This window comes from Hippoglossus stenolepis, chromosome 1 (genome assembly GCF_022539355.2).
Source record: "Hippoglossus stenolepis isolate QCI-W04-F060 chromosome 1, HSTE1.2, whole genome shotgun sequence".
Lineage (NCBI taxonomy): Eukaryota > Metazoa > Chordata > Actinopteri > Pleuronectiformes > Pleuronectidae > Hippoglossus > Hippoglossus stenolepis.
In genome coordinates, this window is record NC_061483.1 from 15,496,658 (window position 1) to 15,513,541 (window position 16,884).

General features: G+C 41.8%; 1 protein-coding gene across 1 annotated transcript in view; it reads left to right on the forward strand.

The window, feature by feature from the left end:
- The first annotated feature begins 453 nt into the window (after positions 1-453).
- Positions 454-16,884, forward strand: part of prtga (protogenin homolog a (Gallus gallus)) — a 31,659-nt gene continuing 15,228 nt past the window's right edge. The window contains exons 1-9 of the mRNA XM_035155931.2: positions 454-587; positions 2,015-2,317; positions 9,621-9,765; positions 9,910-10,043; positions 10,502-10,798; positions 10,913-11,072; positions 11,427-11,674; positions 14,867-15,031; positions 16,049-16,354. Coding sequence (XP_035011822.1) covers positions 521-587; positions 2,015-2,317; positions 9,621-9,765; positions 9,910-10,043; positions 10,502-10,798; positions 10,913-11,072; positions 11,427-11,674; positions 14,867-15,031; positions 16,049-16,354 — 1,825 coding nt within the window. The 5' untranslated portion in view covers positions 454-520. The remainder of the gene's footprint in view (positions 588-2,014; positions 2,318-9,620; positions 9,766-9,909; positions 10,044-10,501; positions 10,799-10,912; positions 11,073-11,426; positions 11,675-14,866; positions 15,032-16,048; positions 16,355-16,884) is intronic.

The window sequence follows — 16,884 nt, forward strand, 5'->3', positions numbered from 1 at the left end:
GGCTTTAGAAGACTAATTAAATGTAATCAAATGTATTTTTTTAAATAAAAGAGATTAAAAAGGGATTAAAAGTCAAGTAATGATTAATCAAAAAGAAGCCAAATGAAAGAAAGAAAGAGAATTCCCCCCCAGGCTGATCAATAAAGGATTTATCTGTCTATCCCTACATTTTACTATATATACTTGTGTGTAAAAGTTATCATGTGATTTCTGTTTATGGAGGATGATTCCATGAGATGTGTCAGCAGTGTGAACGCTGCTGTGCGCGGTGTGACGTGTTGATGTGGAGCAGGAGGCACGTGGTGTTTGTTACCGTCCTGTGTGTGACTCGCAGCCAGGTGGCGCTGCACTGAGCTGTCCTGTGAGCAGCGGTGATGATGATGAGGAGGAGGAGGAGGAGGAGGAAGATGCAGCTCCGCACTCTCTCCCGGTCCCTGAGCTCAGTAGCAGCGCAGCTCATCTGCAGGGAACAGCCATGGGAGAGCAGCTGTAGTTAGCGATGCCCGGACAACTCACGTAAATGGCGCCTGTTAAAGGGAAATTAAAGCAGCGCCTGCTGTTCCTCCTCGTCCTGCTCCCGCTCTCAGGTAAGGATAAAACACGTCCTGGGCATTTCGTGTGAGATGGAAAACACACAGAGTAACGTCAGGGACGGAGCTGTGGAGCTTCAGCAGGAGCGGACCACGTTTGAGTTTCCAGCTCCTGAGAAGTTACAACATTTATCAAACAGCTTAAAAAGGAAAAAAAGTTTTACATCCGCTGATAAAAGAGCCTGAAGACCAAATAATCCATGACACCAAATGCTCGTTTCCGTCCTGTTTCAGCTAATTCGACTGTCAGTCAACTATCTTTTTATTCTTACGTTCACTTGTCAACTGTTTAAATAGTACATACTTTAAATAGTTAATATATTTTCAGCTGTGGTTTTATTCACTGCTTCATTGAAACAGCTCTGTTTCTAGACCCTTGTTAACTCTATGGCTCTAATAGCTGAATATAAAGAGATATAATCAGTTCTGTTTAAGGTGGGTGTCCAAACATGTGACTTATATCATCATCTGTAAACACTGATGATCACAACGAGTAGTTAGAGCAGAGGAGACCAGAGTACATATTTTTTGAAAAACTAAATTAGAGGATGAACCCCCTTGAGATGCAGCACCTCGTTTCCAAACACAAAACATGGAAAATTAACAATGTGTGTATTTTTGTATTTAATTGTGACCGATTTGATCAGTGACACATCAGAACAGTGGGATAAGCAGTGTGTCTGTCCAATAAACAATCTACCAATATAAAATCAATACAGAGATAAATGGCTGAAGAGAGATGCATGTTATAATCAGGGTTCAGGCACATTCCTTGCCTTTGACTTGGGAGAAAATCCTTATTATCAAATGAAAATATTTGCATTTTGTTATGTTGTTCTTTTGAATTAGAAGTGACGAACCTTCTGTTGATGTAATGAATCCTGATTGTGTCCTATTATGAGTGACCCAGTGTCTCTGTGTCCCTCGGCCCCTCAGATCTCAGATTAATGAAACATTACGTAAAGTCCATGTTCAGAGCGCGGCCGTGTATTTCTGTGTAAACCAAAGGGACTAATTGGATCAGCTGTTTTCACCTTCAGCATGTGACATTATGAGCCATGAGTAATTGGATTAAAGCGGAGTAGAAAGAGTTTATGAAGCTGCAGCGGTGAGATGACTGTACAGGACAGTGGACCTCCTGCTGGCACACCTCCTGTCCAGTGTGGTACCTCACTTTAGAGGAGACGTTTTAATCCGTGTCAAGCTTTAATCCTTCTAACACTGTGAATGCAGATAATATCTACAGGGAGGATAGGGAAAAGCATGCAGACAGATTTACAATTCGCCTTTTAAATCGCTTTAAGCCAGTGGTTTGACTAGTGTGTAAATGCTTTAAACTCTTTATTGGGCTCCTCCTCCCTTACAGAAGTTCCCATCCTGATAACTACCTCTGTTTCCCCCCCCTCCTCTCTCTCTTTCTACAGGTGTTCTATGCTTTAGCGAGCTGTTTTTCATCAAGGAGCCGCATGATGTCACCGCCATGCGAAAAGAAGCTGTTATTTTGAACTGTCAGGCGCATGGAGAGGCACCCATCGACTTCAGATGGCTCAAGAATGGAGTAAAAGTGGCGGAGAGCGAACGCGTGTATCTTCTCTCCAATGGCTCCCTTTATATTTCGGAAGTGGAGAGCCGAAGAGCCGACAAATCAGATGAAGGGTTCTATCAGTGCCTGGCTCAGAACAAGTACGGAGCAATCCTGAGTCAGAAAGCCCGTCTTACAATCGCAAGTGAGTATCGTGTGTTGTCATTGTAAAAGTTGCATGTGGTGTCATGTAGGGTGATGGTGGCAGTCAAATCTTGAAGACTTGGTTCTGTTTGCTACCATTTCCATGCACAAATCATGTTTACATCACAACCCCCCACCCCCCTGCAGCAAACATCCAAAGAAATGTCAACCTGTACACGTTACTGTTTATTTGGTTTATTTAACTTTCCGCTGCTCAGTGTTGCGTTTCGGGCAGCTAGCAGGGAGTTGGACAAAGTCTGTACGGTTGGAGCCTCAAGATAAAGATACTGTTTGTAAGGGGGAATATGCCCATTGGTGTGTAAATGAAGGAGCAGGAGAATTTAAAGGTTAGGAGCTGTCCAGGATACCGACTCTCCAGTGCTAAAGAGCAGATGACCCCTATTCACAGGCCAGGGCTTTCATGTTATTGCACCCTGATCGCTAGAGGAATTGTTCTTTTGGAATGCTTTCTCCTCCAGCACTGGCCTCGTAATTTAAAGGGGGGAGTAGAGAAGCTTCAGGCAGAGTTAGTTTTTTCGGACCGCATATCCCCTCCTCCTGCCCTACAGGCCATACATCTTGCAGTGCCACTTTTGCAGAATGTATATTAACCCCCTTACCCCTCATGCATTGCGTTGGCATTCACACTTGAAGATGCATTTATTTACTTTGCAAGATGCTGAGATTTTATTTGATTAAAGATTTGCATGTCTTTTCTTGGAATAATAATCCTTTTTTCAATTTAATTCCATATTGGATGTTTTGGTTTAAAAGTCTGTACCCGAAACTTCATGTACTAATTGACGCAATTAGTGTGAGTTAAATGTTTTGAGTAGTATTTAACTTAACAGTCTCTCGGTTTGACATCCCTGCTGTTGTGCTAATATTTCCTGGTACATAAAGTAAATTGAGTTTTATTAATTAATTGAGTGATTTACCTGCTTTATAGAAGTTAAGAGGTGATAAAGGCTGCCAGTAAGCTTTACTAGTTTGTTTTAAAATGGCACTTAGACATGCTTGAGGGTCTATCTGGAAGCTCATAAAATTTGCACATACCTGAGAAATGCTCAGTTGAAGGACACAGAGGTAGCTGTGGGGGTTGTTGCAGGCGGTGTGCGCACACTCACGTACGCGCACACACACACCAATGTGAATTGCTGTTTCCCAGTACCCTGGCCTAACCCTGAGTGTCTAAATGACCGAACTTTATGGCAGACCCTGCCAGGTCAGAGGGAGCTGGAGGCTTTGCACACAATTGTTTTCTGCCTCACTACTCTGGTGAAAGAGTGAAAAGCTTTTCACTCTGACTGTTTTTGTCCACACCACCCCCCACCTCCCCATGCTCGCAAAAGAAGGGGCTTTCCTTGGTGGCAACTATTTGTCCTGATATCAGGGGAATAGAACAGCCGGACCTGTTCACCACCGCAAGCTTAATTACGTTAATTGTAAAAGTTAAATTTCGGAGGTCAAAGTTTACTTTTTTGATTAAAATGTCAGGGTGTCAGTCCTCATTAAACAGCATGACTCTCTTGTATCACCTGCCTGTTGCATCACAGTCTGCTCAGGGATGTGGGCAATGTGTGTGTCATTTAAATCCAGTATATTTTAACTTCAGAGAAAGAAATGAAATAGTGTTTATTATGAACATTTTGATCTCGGTGTCACTATGTCCTGAAGCCTCAGTTCCTCTTTTCCAGAGCTGTAGATTGAAATGCCTCTTATATCCCTCTCTTTTCCCATTAACTTAGTTTTTTACAAAGATGCAGTTGATGATGCTTTCAAAATTATCATGGGGAACCTGTGAGCTTTGTACGCTCATCTGTTGAAACTGTGGACCAGCGTTCATTTAGCAGTGTGATGGTGATGGAGGGTCACCTTAAACGGTGGCTTGCCAAAGCACAAAGGTGAGATGGGATTTGGACCTGATTAAAAGGAATGTGACACATGAGCCTCAGCATGTGACTTTTGTCAATAGACCTCAGATTGATTGGGATTTCAGTCGAGAGATTGCCTCCTGAGTTGGTTGGATGTGTTTTTCGGGGGGGCTTCTTGCACCATGTGACTGCATGTAGAGCATGAAAACAGAGGATTTATCATCAGGTACGGCTCAGGTTGGTGTAAATGACAGTTGAATACAAGTAGACTGTGTATGGGCAGGAAATCGGAGATTCAGCTCCTTGTTTATACACATGAAATTTGTATCTTGGTCACAGCTCAGTTGAGAACTCTACCACACTGTCTCTCCTGTCGGGGCTGCTGACAGCGTTGTCAGCCACAGTTCACTCATCATAACACTACTGGTTTCAGCTTTAGCTCTGTGCATTCCTGCCATGAGCATACAGGCAAAACCCACAAAACACCTGACACAGGAGCTGAGAGGATTGGATACGCCAACAGATACAAGTCCCACTACCTGATGAAGTAAAAGTGCCTGTTCGTGCCAAATCATTTAAAAAAAGCAAAAGCCAATGAGCAAATTTAGATAATCAAGAGGTCAGTTGCAGGTAGAGCTGTTGTGTTTCAGCCAAAAAAAGGTTTTAGATTTAGCTACTGCAGTTCACTTTAAAAGTTTATGTTAACTTGCTGCTGTGTCCAGAGGCAGTCAGATCAGCACCACAGCTTTATTTAAGTTGCTAAGGAATACATCTGACTTTCGCCGGCTCGGTTCAATTACAAACCCCAATAAGTCGAAAGCAAACTTTGGACAGGGTGGGCTGTGATGTGAGTGAATGAAATGCCCTTAAGTGAGAGCGCGCAAAGCCTGGAATCTTGTTTTTCTCCTCTGCTGGACACGAAAGGTTACCATGGTTCCCCTGAATGGCAGGCCGAGAGGTCAAAGGTCTCTTTAATTGTTCAATACGTGGAGCGCAGTGAGACAGAGTCTAGTTTTATCAGTTGCTGCAATAGTCATCGAGGGGTCTACTTTTATTTTTCATAAATGTCTTTCTATCTCTGTTTTGTCATATTAACATTCACACAAGTTTTGTTTTGTTATCAGCCACCAACTTATTTTTAGAATACGTTCTGACAAAGGATCAAACTTTTGTTAAGACAACATATAGATGTTTACACATTGACTTCTTTACCTCTGTGTCGTGAGGTTGAGATTAAAGACAATGAAGACACTGTCTGTGGTGAGTGGAGAGTTGCTGTTGAATGATTGGAAAACTTTGTGGCAGAGATAAGGGGTTGGAGGAGGGGTCGAAATGCTCCTTCTCACACCACTCCCCCCCCCACCCGGCCGGCACTTTGAGAGGTCACCCTGCTCATGGGAATAGTTCTTTGTTTAGCCAGGCCAGTGGTCAGTTGACTATCCTGCAGCCTGTGTGGAGCAGCGGCACATCTGCCAACCAGCGAGTGATTGATTTGTGGGCTCTTTCAGCTTTGCATTCTTCTCCTTCTTGCTTATCAGCCCTCTTCTTTTTTTCCCAGAGCCTTATTTTAATCTTCTGTGGTGTCATTTAACACTTTAAAGTACTTATAACATGATCAAATACCTGTGTTTCTTAGAAGAAGTTGTGGAATGAGTAAATACAATTATTTAGATTTAACCAGTTCACAGGAATAGGACCCATGAGTACATTTTAAACTTCTGAGGGTTATCTTAGTAATTCAGTGAAGGTTTTTCATAGGCCTCCTGATGCTGAAGGCCATCAATTTAACATGCTGCCTGCAGGATCGGGAGAGGATGATCAATTTTAATGTCTCCTAAAAGACGGCACCCTGGGGGTTGGGCAGGGTTAGGGATGGTTGGGGGACATCAATGCCATCCACATAGTTAATGAGCTGAACACAAACTGCTTCTGTCAGCTACAATGTTGAAACCATGTGGGGGTGACAATAAAGTCACAGATACTGTTGATGAGATTAATCCTCTTCCATAGAAAAATAATTTGCCTTATTCCTGATAAACATTCTGCATTTAGGTCTTGAAAAACTATTATTTTTTGACAATTTCATTATAATATATTGCTCCCGAACTTGTCAATTTTAGGTATGATATAGAAAGTGCATATTGTTTAAATATGAGTTGTGGAAGATGAGCTCTGGGGCAAACCAGTACGACAGTTAGGTCAGTATTTGAAGATACAGGTTGAATTTCTTCCGGCACCTTCCTTGCAAAGTATATTCACAACTAAAACAACTAAACCAACAGAAACCGATTGTTGAAGGTCTAATATCCTTTTATAAGTCTGAAGAAGATTCAGGTGGTTTGTGGTTAAGATGAGAGTTAAATTGTTTTGAAAGTTATTCGTAGCAGGAAAAGCATGGTAGGCATACTTCCATTGCAGTATTACATCAGAGCACAAAGAGAGCGACAAGTCTGTTTTCCTCCAGTTGTAACATTCAGGTAAGGTATGCAGTGCTATGTTGTGCTCTGGCTCAGAAACTGACCACAGTAATCAGAGGAGAGAGGGCTGAACTAATTCCTGGTATTTGTAAGGGAACCTTTGTTTGGGCCTGACCTGTCCACTGACCTTCAGTTTGTTGAGCTGCTGCCATCAGCCGGCCCATCTGTTGCAAGCTGATGGGAAGCAAATACAGCTTCTCTCCTTCGGACCATTAAGAAAACGCAGTGTAATGAACCAAAAAGCTATAATGACATTACTCTCACTTTTAGTCAAGCGTGCTTTGTGTTTTAACTTTGTGATTCAACATGCCACAACTTGTGTGTATTAAAATAATGCAGATTACGAAAGCGAAAGTGTTGAGTGAGCGTTTCTAGGTGTGTAGCTCTGTCTTGCAGCAGCTGGGTTGCATGTATTATTTTAGTTGTTGTATTGGCAGCAACTGGCAGATGTCACTGATACAGCAGGGAAGGGTGTTGTTACAAAACAGCATTTGAAACAGCTGGAAGATGATGTGAGAGATCTGCAGGCAGTCTGCAGGGCAGCAGAGCTGGTTCAGGGTGGTCATGCGGGGGGCTCTGGCCTGAGTTGGGTGCTAGCCAGGATTTGTGGTGGTCAGAGGTCAGAGGTGAGATTGCTCGGAAGGGCAGATGGTCAGAACTCTTTCTTCATGCTTTTGGGGGAAAGGCTGAGGTGTGAAAATAACTATGGCAAACAAAACTAAGGTGTTTCTATGTATAGACTCAGAGAGAAAGTTAAAGCCATTTTTTCTTTTACCCCTTTAGCAACAAAGATCCTTTAATCTCCAAATTATATGTTCCCTGGCAGAAAGTAGAAGGTCAGCCTCCTAATTTCAGTTGGGAGTGCTCTGGCCAAAGCTGGATATAGATTTTCCACATTATCTTAGTATTTTATCAATAATCAATGATTTTCTCACTGTTTGTCAATCCACCATCATTTGACCGACTGGAGCAGCAAAGTAGAGAGGCAGAGGATCAGTGCAGCTCATCTCTCATGCCCTGCAGTCATATCACTTCAGCACATTAATGGCATTTTTGTAAGAGCCTGCGTTAACTGAGGGGGTGGAGGAGGAGGGTGGTGTGGAGGGGTGGGGGTCTCTGTCCACTGCTGTCTTCACATCAAACAACCACAGCGGAGCTAAGAGGGGTAAGCAGTCAGGATTAATTAAATTAAATGTGTCCCTGGTAAAAAGATCAGACGACAGTTTGTCTGTGGTTTAACAAAAACGACATCGGTCACACAGACCGAAGTGTGGGAAACGGATGTTTAGTAAACTATTTTATATTTCATTAACGCATTATTGAAATTAATTAAGAGATTTTAAGGTACGTTGCTGTTCATTGTGTAAAAGTCATAATTCAGCTGATTCAATTTTTTTCTGGCACTTCTACTGCTGTTTAGCACCACAACACCTGGCAACACTGCCTACACACCGTCATCCATCATGGCCCTCATAAACACTGCTGTGTATATATGACAGTGGAGGGATTTCCTCTCTTGAAAGCAAAGGTTACTACAGCATGGTATTGTATGTCTGTGGAAGAATCTGCTGATTAAAATGTCCATATCCAATTCACTACCCTAACACTAACGATTGAGGCAGGCAATGGGCAAGTCACAAAGAAAGTCATGTGTTTGTTTCTTGTGTGGTGTCTGACTTCAGAAGTAGATAATGAGCTTCCATATTCAAGTTGTCCACATATGTGTATTTCTATTTGTGGCAGAATAGAACCATTTGGGATATTTTCTATGTTTTCTAACAGATTTATTTTTAAATTGATGTCCTACTAGTTTCTGTCTCTTGTTTGCTGATTGCTGATGACACGCTGCAAGAAGGTTAAACATCATCTATTACTTAGGTGGTGATGGTTTCACAGACATTTTGAAATGGAGCTTTAGAAAATGCAAATAACTGAAAAGTTATACAGCTTAATATTTCTGCTCCATTGGAATAATCCTCATGTGTGTTGATATTTGCATCTCTGTACCTTGATGGTTTGATTTGTGATGATGGATTTAATGTTAGCAGCTGTGATGCCCATTGTTTTTAGATTTTCTTTTCTTTTGGTACTCTCAGTGCTCACTCTCTATCAGAACATCAGTGCAATTGATTTGGTTTAACTAATGATTGATCCCGGGCTTCGGCAGCTTTCTGAGCCCAGAGGGGGATGGGACAGAAGTGTGTGTGACCTTAATGGCTTTTATGACCTAGGAGGAGCCACTGCCAAAGAGAGCATTTATAAACAAAAAGAATTCAAAACAACTTAAATCTTCATCATACAGTTCGGTTGGCTTTTTTGTTTCAAGATAAAAGGCCTTGTTGTAATTCATGTTGGGCCTTATTTGCCGGTAGCTGGCAACAGCTCAGTCTCAGGGAAACCGTATCCACGTTGGATGTAGCTGTTCCAATCCAGTCAGTACCTTCCTGCAGCACTCAGCAGGTCTGTAGCTTTAGGTAATAGGCAGGCATCTCTGTTCTCTGACGTCCACTGGATGTAGCTGAAATACATCAATATGTTTGGAGATGGAGGGCAATAATTCATCCGAGATCTTACACTAATCATTTGTTCCATGAATACAAATTTTATGATAATATTGATTTAAAATGTTTCCTTCCTGATTGAAGGGAATTCCTCTTAAGCCTGATTTCATGTCTGTGCTTTGACTTCGTAACGTGCGGTAGTGTCAACGCAAGGACTGAAACAACAAATGGAGTGAAACACAACACCGGCTTTTACAACAAAGAAACACCTCAAGGGAAAGGATTCTCCTTTGACATAATCAGTAAAGGCAACGTGTTGAGGAATAAAAGCATGGCTACTCTTTTGATTGTAGCAGAGAAATCCCTTCAAATCTCATGTGTTAGTAGAAGCCATACATCTGGATCAATATCAGTTCATAACATAAAAAACCCTCTGGTCTGTTTTACTGCAGGTATCTCCTCTTTTGCAATCCAGCCGACACCCATAGTGGTTACTGAAGGCTCAGTCGCGAGGTTTTCCTGCAAAATCAGTGCCCACCCTCCTCCCATCATCACTTGGGAACTCAATCGGGTCACATTACCCCTTGCCACTGAAAGGTATGCACTCTTTTGTTGACATTTCACACATCCTTGTTCTACAGCAGTTCGTTTTTGAAGCCATACATTGAACATGTTTTTTAGTTCCACAATCTTCTCAGTGATAAAAGTTGGACCATATTTGTGTGTGTCTCTTTCTTTCAGAATCACAGTCCTGCCCAGTGGCGTTCTTCAAATACATGGGGTGCAGCGGGCAGATGCTGGAAATTACCGCTGCATTGCCACCAACATTGCCAGCCGGCGCCGCAGCACGGAGGCCCCCCTCACTGTCACCCCAGGTGAGTCACCTAACTCGCGTTGGATAAATGTATTTTGTAAAGATCATGAATACATAACAAGATGTCAAGAGAGTTTGTGGTGATAAGAGCCGACACCGTCCGGTGTCGGGGTGCTGTGAACATGATCACGTGATCTAAGCAGCGGAGGTAATACGTCACTTCCTGTCTCTGTCTGCTGCACCCGGCTGCTCCACCTCTCACCTGAATAACGCTAAGGATTCGATGCTGTTGTGAATGCGTATGTGCAGAAAACCTGCTGCTGTGTTGTGCATGTGTGAAAGGCAAACTCTGGGTAAACTCTGTAGCCTATTGTCTGGTCATGTCTGAAAACGGCTTTAGTTTGTTGAAAGGCTTATTCATTCGCTAAAGGGACAGCAGAGAGATGGCATTTTCACCGAACCTACAAAAAACATATGCTCTAAAGCTTTCTCCCTCCCCCTCTACCTCTCTCTCTACAGCTCTCAGCCCCCAGCTTCCCCAGAGGCCGCGCATCATCACTGGGCCCCAGAACATTTCAGTGTCCCTCCACCAGAGTGCCATCCTGGAGTGCATGGCCACAGGCAATCCCCGACCCATCATCTCCTGGAGCCGAGCGGACAGCAAGTCTATTGATGTTTACACCACTAAAGTGTTGGGAAATGGCAACCTCATTATCACAGACATCAAGCCCAAGCATGGAGGAGTCTACTTGTGCAGAGCCACCACTCCTGGCACACGGAACTTTACTGTTGCCTCAGCCAACGTCACTGTATTAGGTAGATACTGAGTACACAGAAGTTTGCTTGTGTATGCTTGGATTATCCATTGATGATTGATAAATGAAAAGCTTCATATATTTAAATTTGTTTCACTGGTGTTCTCGTCCAAAGCACCACCCTCTTTGGTGGAGTGGCCGGAGAGCCTGACCCGACCACGCGCTGGCACCGCCCGCTTTGTGTGCCAAGCTGAAGGAGTTCCAACACCTCAAATCACTTGGCTCAAGAACGGAGAGAGAGTTCACTCAAATGGTCGAATCAAGATGTACAACAGGTATTATTCTCTCTGTTTATTTATTCATTCCTGTGATCAAATAAATTGCTTTTCTGACATGCCAAATGTCTTTTATTTGTTTGCACAGATATAATTAACATGAGCTGTAACTCCTCTCATTTAACAGTCATTATTGACAAGGGGAAAAAAAATTGGACTAAATAATTAACTACAATACCTACAGTAGAAAGGAAACTAAATAATTTAAAGCTGTGCAAATGGGGTTTTAGTGAGTTTCCTATAATTTGCTCCTGCTCCTTATTCAACCGTCTTGTTAGAGGTAATTATAGTGTGAAAAGACCCTAGTGAAGAAGCCCCAGGATAAAGCCATCTGTGTTTGTGTGTCTGCCGCAGCAAACTGGTGATCAACCAGATCATACCTGAGGACGATGCCATCTATCAGTGCCAGGCAGAGAATGAGCAGGGATCGGTCCTCTCCATGGCGAGGCTCATTGTGGTGATGTCAGAGGATCGACCGAGCGCACCCAGGAACCTCCGAGCTGACACCGTGTCGAGCTCTGCGATCCTTCTGGCTTGGGAGAGACCTCTGTATAACTCCGATAAAGTTATTGCTTACTCGGTGCACTACATGAAGGCTGAAGGTGAGTGGTGTGTAAACAAAGAAGAGAGCATTTTATTGGTCTTTTTTTCTCACAGGGACAAAATTGGTGGAAGGAAATTGTTAAATCATTAAGACATTTACTGTCCATGAGCAGTACAGGAACTTAAACTTTGTCTTTTCCTGTCTACAAAGTATAATGTTCAAGCTAATCAAATGTGGTCCGTTGGTGGACAAAGGTTGAAAAAAACTAGAAAATGAAGGAACTTCTTTTTTTGTCATTTACGATAATAATAATAATTATTATTATTATTATTATAATCACACTTTATTTATATAGCACCTTTAAAAAAAAAAGAGTTAACAAAGAGCTTTGACAGCATAGCAAAATGCAAATACAAGAGAAATAACAATCGGCAGGAAGCAATGTAACAGCCAATGGAGAGAATCGAGGCTGGGGGAGATGTGATGTCATCTGTTAAAACCAGTAAGAAGCTGAGCTGCTGTGTTCTGAACTATTTGGAGGGGGGAGAGTGACTTATGGCTTATGCCAGAGAGGAGGGAGTTACAGTAGTCCAGTCTAGAGAAGACTAGTGTGGGAATTACTTTTTACAAGTCTGGGTGTGAAAGTATGGGTTTAATTTTGGAGATGGTTCCAATTTGTAGGAAGTAGGACAGGACTTTTCTAGCTGTGCTTCAAAGTTTAGTTTTGTGTCACACAGTACACCAAGGTTTCTGGCAACATGGTTCACGTTGACCGACCATGGACCAAGTTCAATGTGGTTGGAGGTTTAGTTGGATTGAATAATATTATTTCTGACTTTGAGTTGTTGAGTTGCAAGTAGTTTTGTGCCATCCAACAGTTGACATAATTTAGACAGTCTAACACAACAGCTAGGCTTTCAGGGTCATCAGGCCTCAGCTGAAGGTGTCATCTGCATAGCAGTGGAAGGAGACGTTGTGGTGTCAGATGATTTGGCCAAGAGGAAGCACATAAATGGAAAATAACATTTGGCCTAAAATTTAACCTTGTGGTACACCACAGGTAATGTGAGTTTTAGAGGATATGTATTTACCTATGGTGATTGGTGACCGAGCAGGTTCTGTCTAAAAGGTAGGAATCAAACCAACTAAGTGCAGTGTCCTTGATGCAAACCCAGGTTTTTGATCTACTGTATCAAAGGCTGCACTTAGGTCTAGGAGGATTAAAATTGCGCTCTCTCCTCTATCAGCTGCTAAAAGGAGGTCATTGGTTACTTTAAGGAGGGCAGTTGCTGTACTGTGTTAAGCTCTAAAACCTGATTGAAATTTCTCGAAGATGTTATTCTGACACATAAAAGACAACAGTTTAGTCCAAACCACTTTTTCTAAAAGTTTTGATATATATGGAAGTTTAGAGATAGGAAAGCAGAGGGGATCAAGATTAAGATTCTTTAAAAGAGGTTGGACCACAGCGTGTTTAAAACTGGAAGGAAATATTCCCTCTGTTGGGGATCTATTAAGAATCATTAAAATACTGGGTAACTGTGTAAATAACCTTTCATGGGAATTATATCCAGGCTGCAGGTTATGGTTTCAAATAAAACCAAATAGTGACACAGGTTCAAATTTGCTAAAATAAGTCTGAACGTCCCTCTTGGCATTTAAAATGCGAATTCATAGGCCATAGTCCTGTGGAGTTTCAAGATGCAGGGTCCCTTTGGCTGATAAAAAGCAGAATGCAGACAAAACCACAAAAAGCACAAGGGTTGCAGTGTGGCAGCAGAAAAGCCTGAAAGCCTGTCAGCTTCCCTGGGAACTGACAAGAGTCACATACTAACAATACAGCATCTCAGAAAAAAAACGTTAGCTTGTTCATTCAAGCACTGCACTTAATTATAATGCCACTGACTTCCAATTGGGGGAAGTAAGACATACAGAATTCACCCAGAAAAAAAGAAACACCTGCTGGATTTTGTTGAGGATAAAGAGGTCAAAATAAAAAGAACAAGTTGAACAAATTCTCCTGCTTTATTCTTTTATAACTGTCAAGGATTTTCTGCACTTGATTTCGATCTAGTTTCACAATCTCCTCAGTCCCAGTCACAAAGAGTGGCTATTCATTGACATTGACAGAGTATCTGACAGTGCACTCTTCACCTGAGGTTGCAGTCGGAGAGGCCTGGCAGTAAATGGAGGCTTTAACAAAAAAGAGGAACTAATTAGTCTGTGTGATGGAGTGTCCTAAAGTGTGTTTTCTGTTAGGGCAATGGGAGAGTAAAGGGATTGGACTGTAAGGCAGACTTTGTTACACGTTTCAGGGAAGGCTAACTGATTCATTCAGAGTGTGAGGAGCTGACAGAGTGCTTTCAAAAAACTTTTATGTACCTTATTTACCAGGTTTAAAATTAGACCAGGTGTTTTCTTTTTACCCAGGGAACAAATACATTTCTTTCGACTTTGCACTAATTAAATCACTATTACACTGAGGTTTATTTGAAAAGTTAGTGCATGCGAACATGGATATTAATGTAAATTTGTTTCCCTTATTGTTGTTGGAAGGGAACATTTTAATTTTGCAATAATTTTGAATGACACTATCATGCAAAAAAAAGATTTTGAATTGAAGACAAAATGTTACCATTTAACAAATTTAATAAGCATGGGAAAATACTGTATTCTGAAATTATACAGGAGCACACACATTCAAACTTGATAGTTTGAATAGAAACTTTAGTTGCTGGACGTGATGACAATCAGAAGGCAAGAATCTCCACACACCAGTTAATGCTCCCTTTAACTTATTTATTTTACCTTCCAGGAAGGTAATGTTTCTTCCAGAAGAAGTGTAACATGAATATATTTATCAGAGCATCAAATGGTTGTGCTGGCATCTCGCCTTCCAAAATGTTTGTTTCCACAGGTGATAAGACCGGCCACATATTCTGTTATGAAAGCATACACACCAAAAGCTGTTACAAGGTTTTGTTATCAGTAATTTAAAACTTTGCCATTATTTACTCTTTTTTTTGTGGACTCAATAATTGATAGGATTTTGTGTCCCACTTTATATACTTGTACATAAAGTAAAACCTACAATCTTCTTGAAATTTGCTGTAATTTATCAAATTAATATCAAAATATGAAAAAATTGGTTTATCACTTGACAGGGCAGGGATACTGTTCATTTAGGTTGTTTTATGAATTGGAAATTTTGAGTATTTCAACTCATTTTACAATGTTGTCATTTTTCAAGGATTAAACAACGAGGAATATCAAGTTGTCATTGGAAACGATACGACTCGCTACATTATTGATGACCTGGAGCCAGCTCGCAACTACACCTTCTACGTTGTGGCCTACATGCCCATGGGAGCCAGTCGCATGTCGGACCACGTGTTCCAGCACACGCTGGAGGATGGTGAGGCTCATACCCAGTGACGCTCATAAACAAAGTCGATCCCACAGTAAATACAAAATCAGACGCAGAGGGGTGGTAGAGTAATTGATCTTTTACCATTTAATTAGACTGTTAATGCAGCGGGAGCTCAGAGACTGTTTGTTTACCAGATGTTTAAACTGCAGTGAATGAGCTTTGTTGTTGACATAATAAACAAGTTATTTGTGTGCACAGTGTGTGTACATGTATGTGTGTGTCTTTGTACACAGGCTCATGTATATTTATGCTGTCTATGTTCTGGACGTCCCATCCCACTAGGGTGTTTTTTAAACCTAGGCAAACCTCATTTGTTTACGGCCTTGGCCTGTGGGCCCGAGGTAAAGAAATTGTAATCCACATTTAAAAAGGGAAAAGTAAAGATAAGTTGATCATGCATGATCATTGATGTCAGATTTGCATGTCAATGTTCACATTTCAAGCAGCATCTGTGGCTGTAACGTATTATTGTTAATATCATAAATATCACTGTTTCCACTACACACTGCAGCTGCCACGAGGTCAGTTTGCATAAGGGTGAAAAATATGGATAAAATGGACTGAAAATCGGTTGATGGATAATAAAACCAGACAGGAATGTCTGTTTTGACTACTCCATCCAATTTGATACTTGATCAGTCAAAGTAATTTATCATATTGATTCAAACAAGCCATGAAACGTTGATTCATGGATTTCTAAGGTTTTCCACAATGTACTAATAAAGCCAGTGATATTAATGGATCAGGTATAAATGGCTTACAAAATTATTCTGTGCCACGCCAAGTACCTTGTCATTGCCCAACTTTGTTAGTATCTTAACTTCTTTAATTTGAACTGGAGCAGTATGTTATAAATCTGAACAAAGGTGATATTTTTCATATTTTAACTGTAGCTCCCTAATATGATTTATTTTTTGTGTAGCAGTAGGTCAATCATCTTAGTTTTACTGCGTGATACAAAACTGCTTTCAGTCAAATCATTCTTGTTTTCTCTGTCCGCAGTTCCCCTCCGAGCCCCTGAGCTCAGCCTCACCAGCCGCAGCCCCACAGACATCCAGGTGTCTTGGCAGCCTCTTCCAGACAAGCTGAGCCGCGGCCGAGTCTCTGCCTATCGTTTGTCCTATCGCACCAGTGCTGAGAATACAGTCTCACAGATAGAGCTACCTGGAGAGAAGACCAATCATCTACTGGAAAACCTGCAGCCTGACACCATCTACCTTCTGCGTATCAATGCTGCCACCAGCATAGGGTTTGGTGAGCAGTCGGCCTGGACATCCCACCGCACTCCCAAGGCGTCCAGTGCACGAGGTACAGCATTAGGAACGGTCTTAACGATTTCTGATATAAAAGTCTGTGATTTAAAAAAATGAAGGAAAAATATTCTCATGTACACATTGAAGAATTTGACCTAAAAAGAGGAATTGTCACTAAACTCTTGCAACAAAACAGACAGAAACCAAGAGAAGAGCTTGCTCAAATAATCTTGTTAAGGCATTGCGTTTGTTACTCTGTGACCTTTGCCTTCCACTGTCAGTAACACTGGAGGGCTTCAGTCATGGGTCATAAAGGGAACCGCTCAGGCCTCCGGGTGGGAAAGAGTATTTGGCTATTTAGAGCTACATCTGAAGCTCTGTGGTGGGGGGAAGGGTGGATTTGTTTTTCCTGCCCATCTCTGTTGCCCCCTGTCTCCAATCTAAACTCAGGACAGAAGTCCTCTTTCGGTAAACTTCATTCCCCTCATTCCTAAAGGAAAAACGTGTGAAATCACTCCCTTGACTATTAGAGCTGTTGCCTCTGGTGTGCACTGAGTGTGAAACAGCTGGTAGTTTCACTTTTCA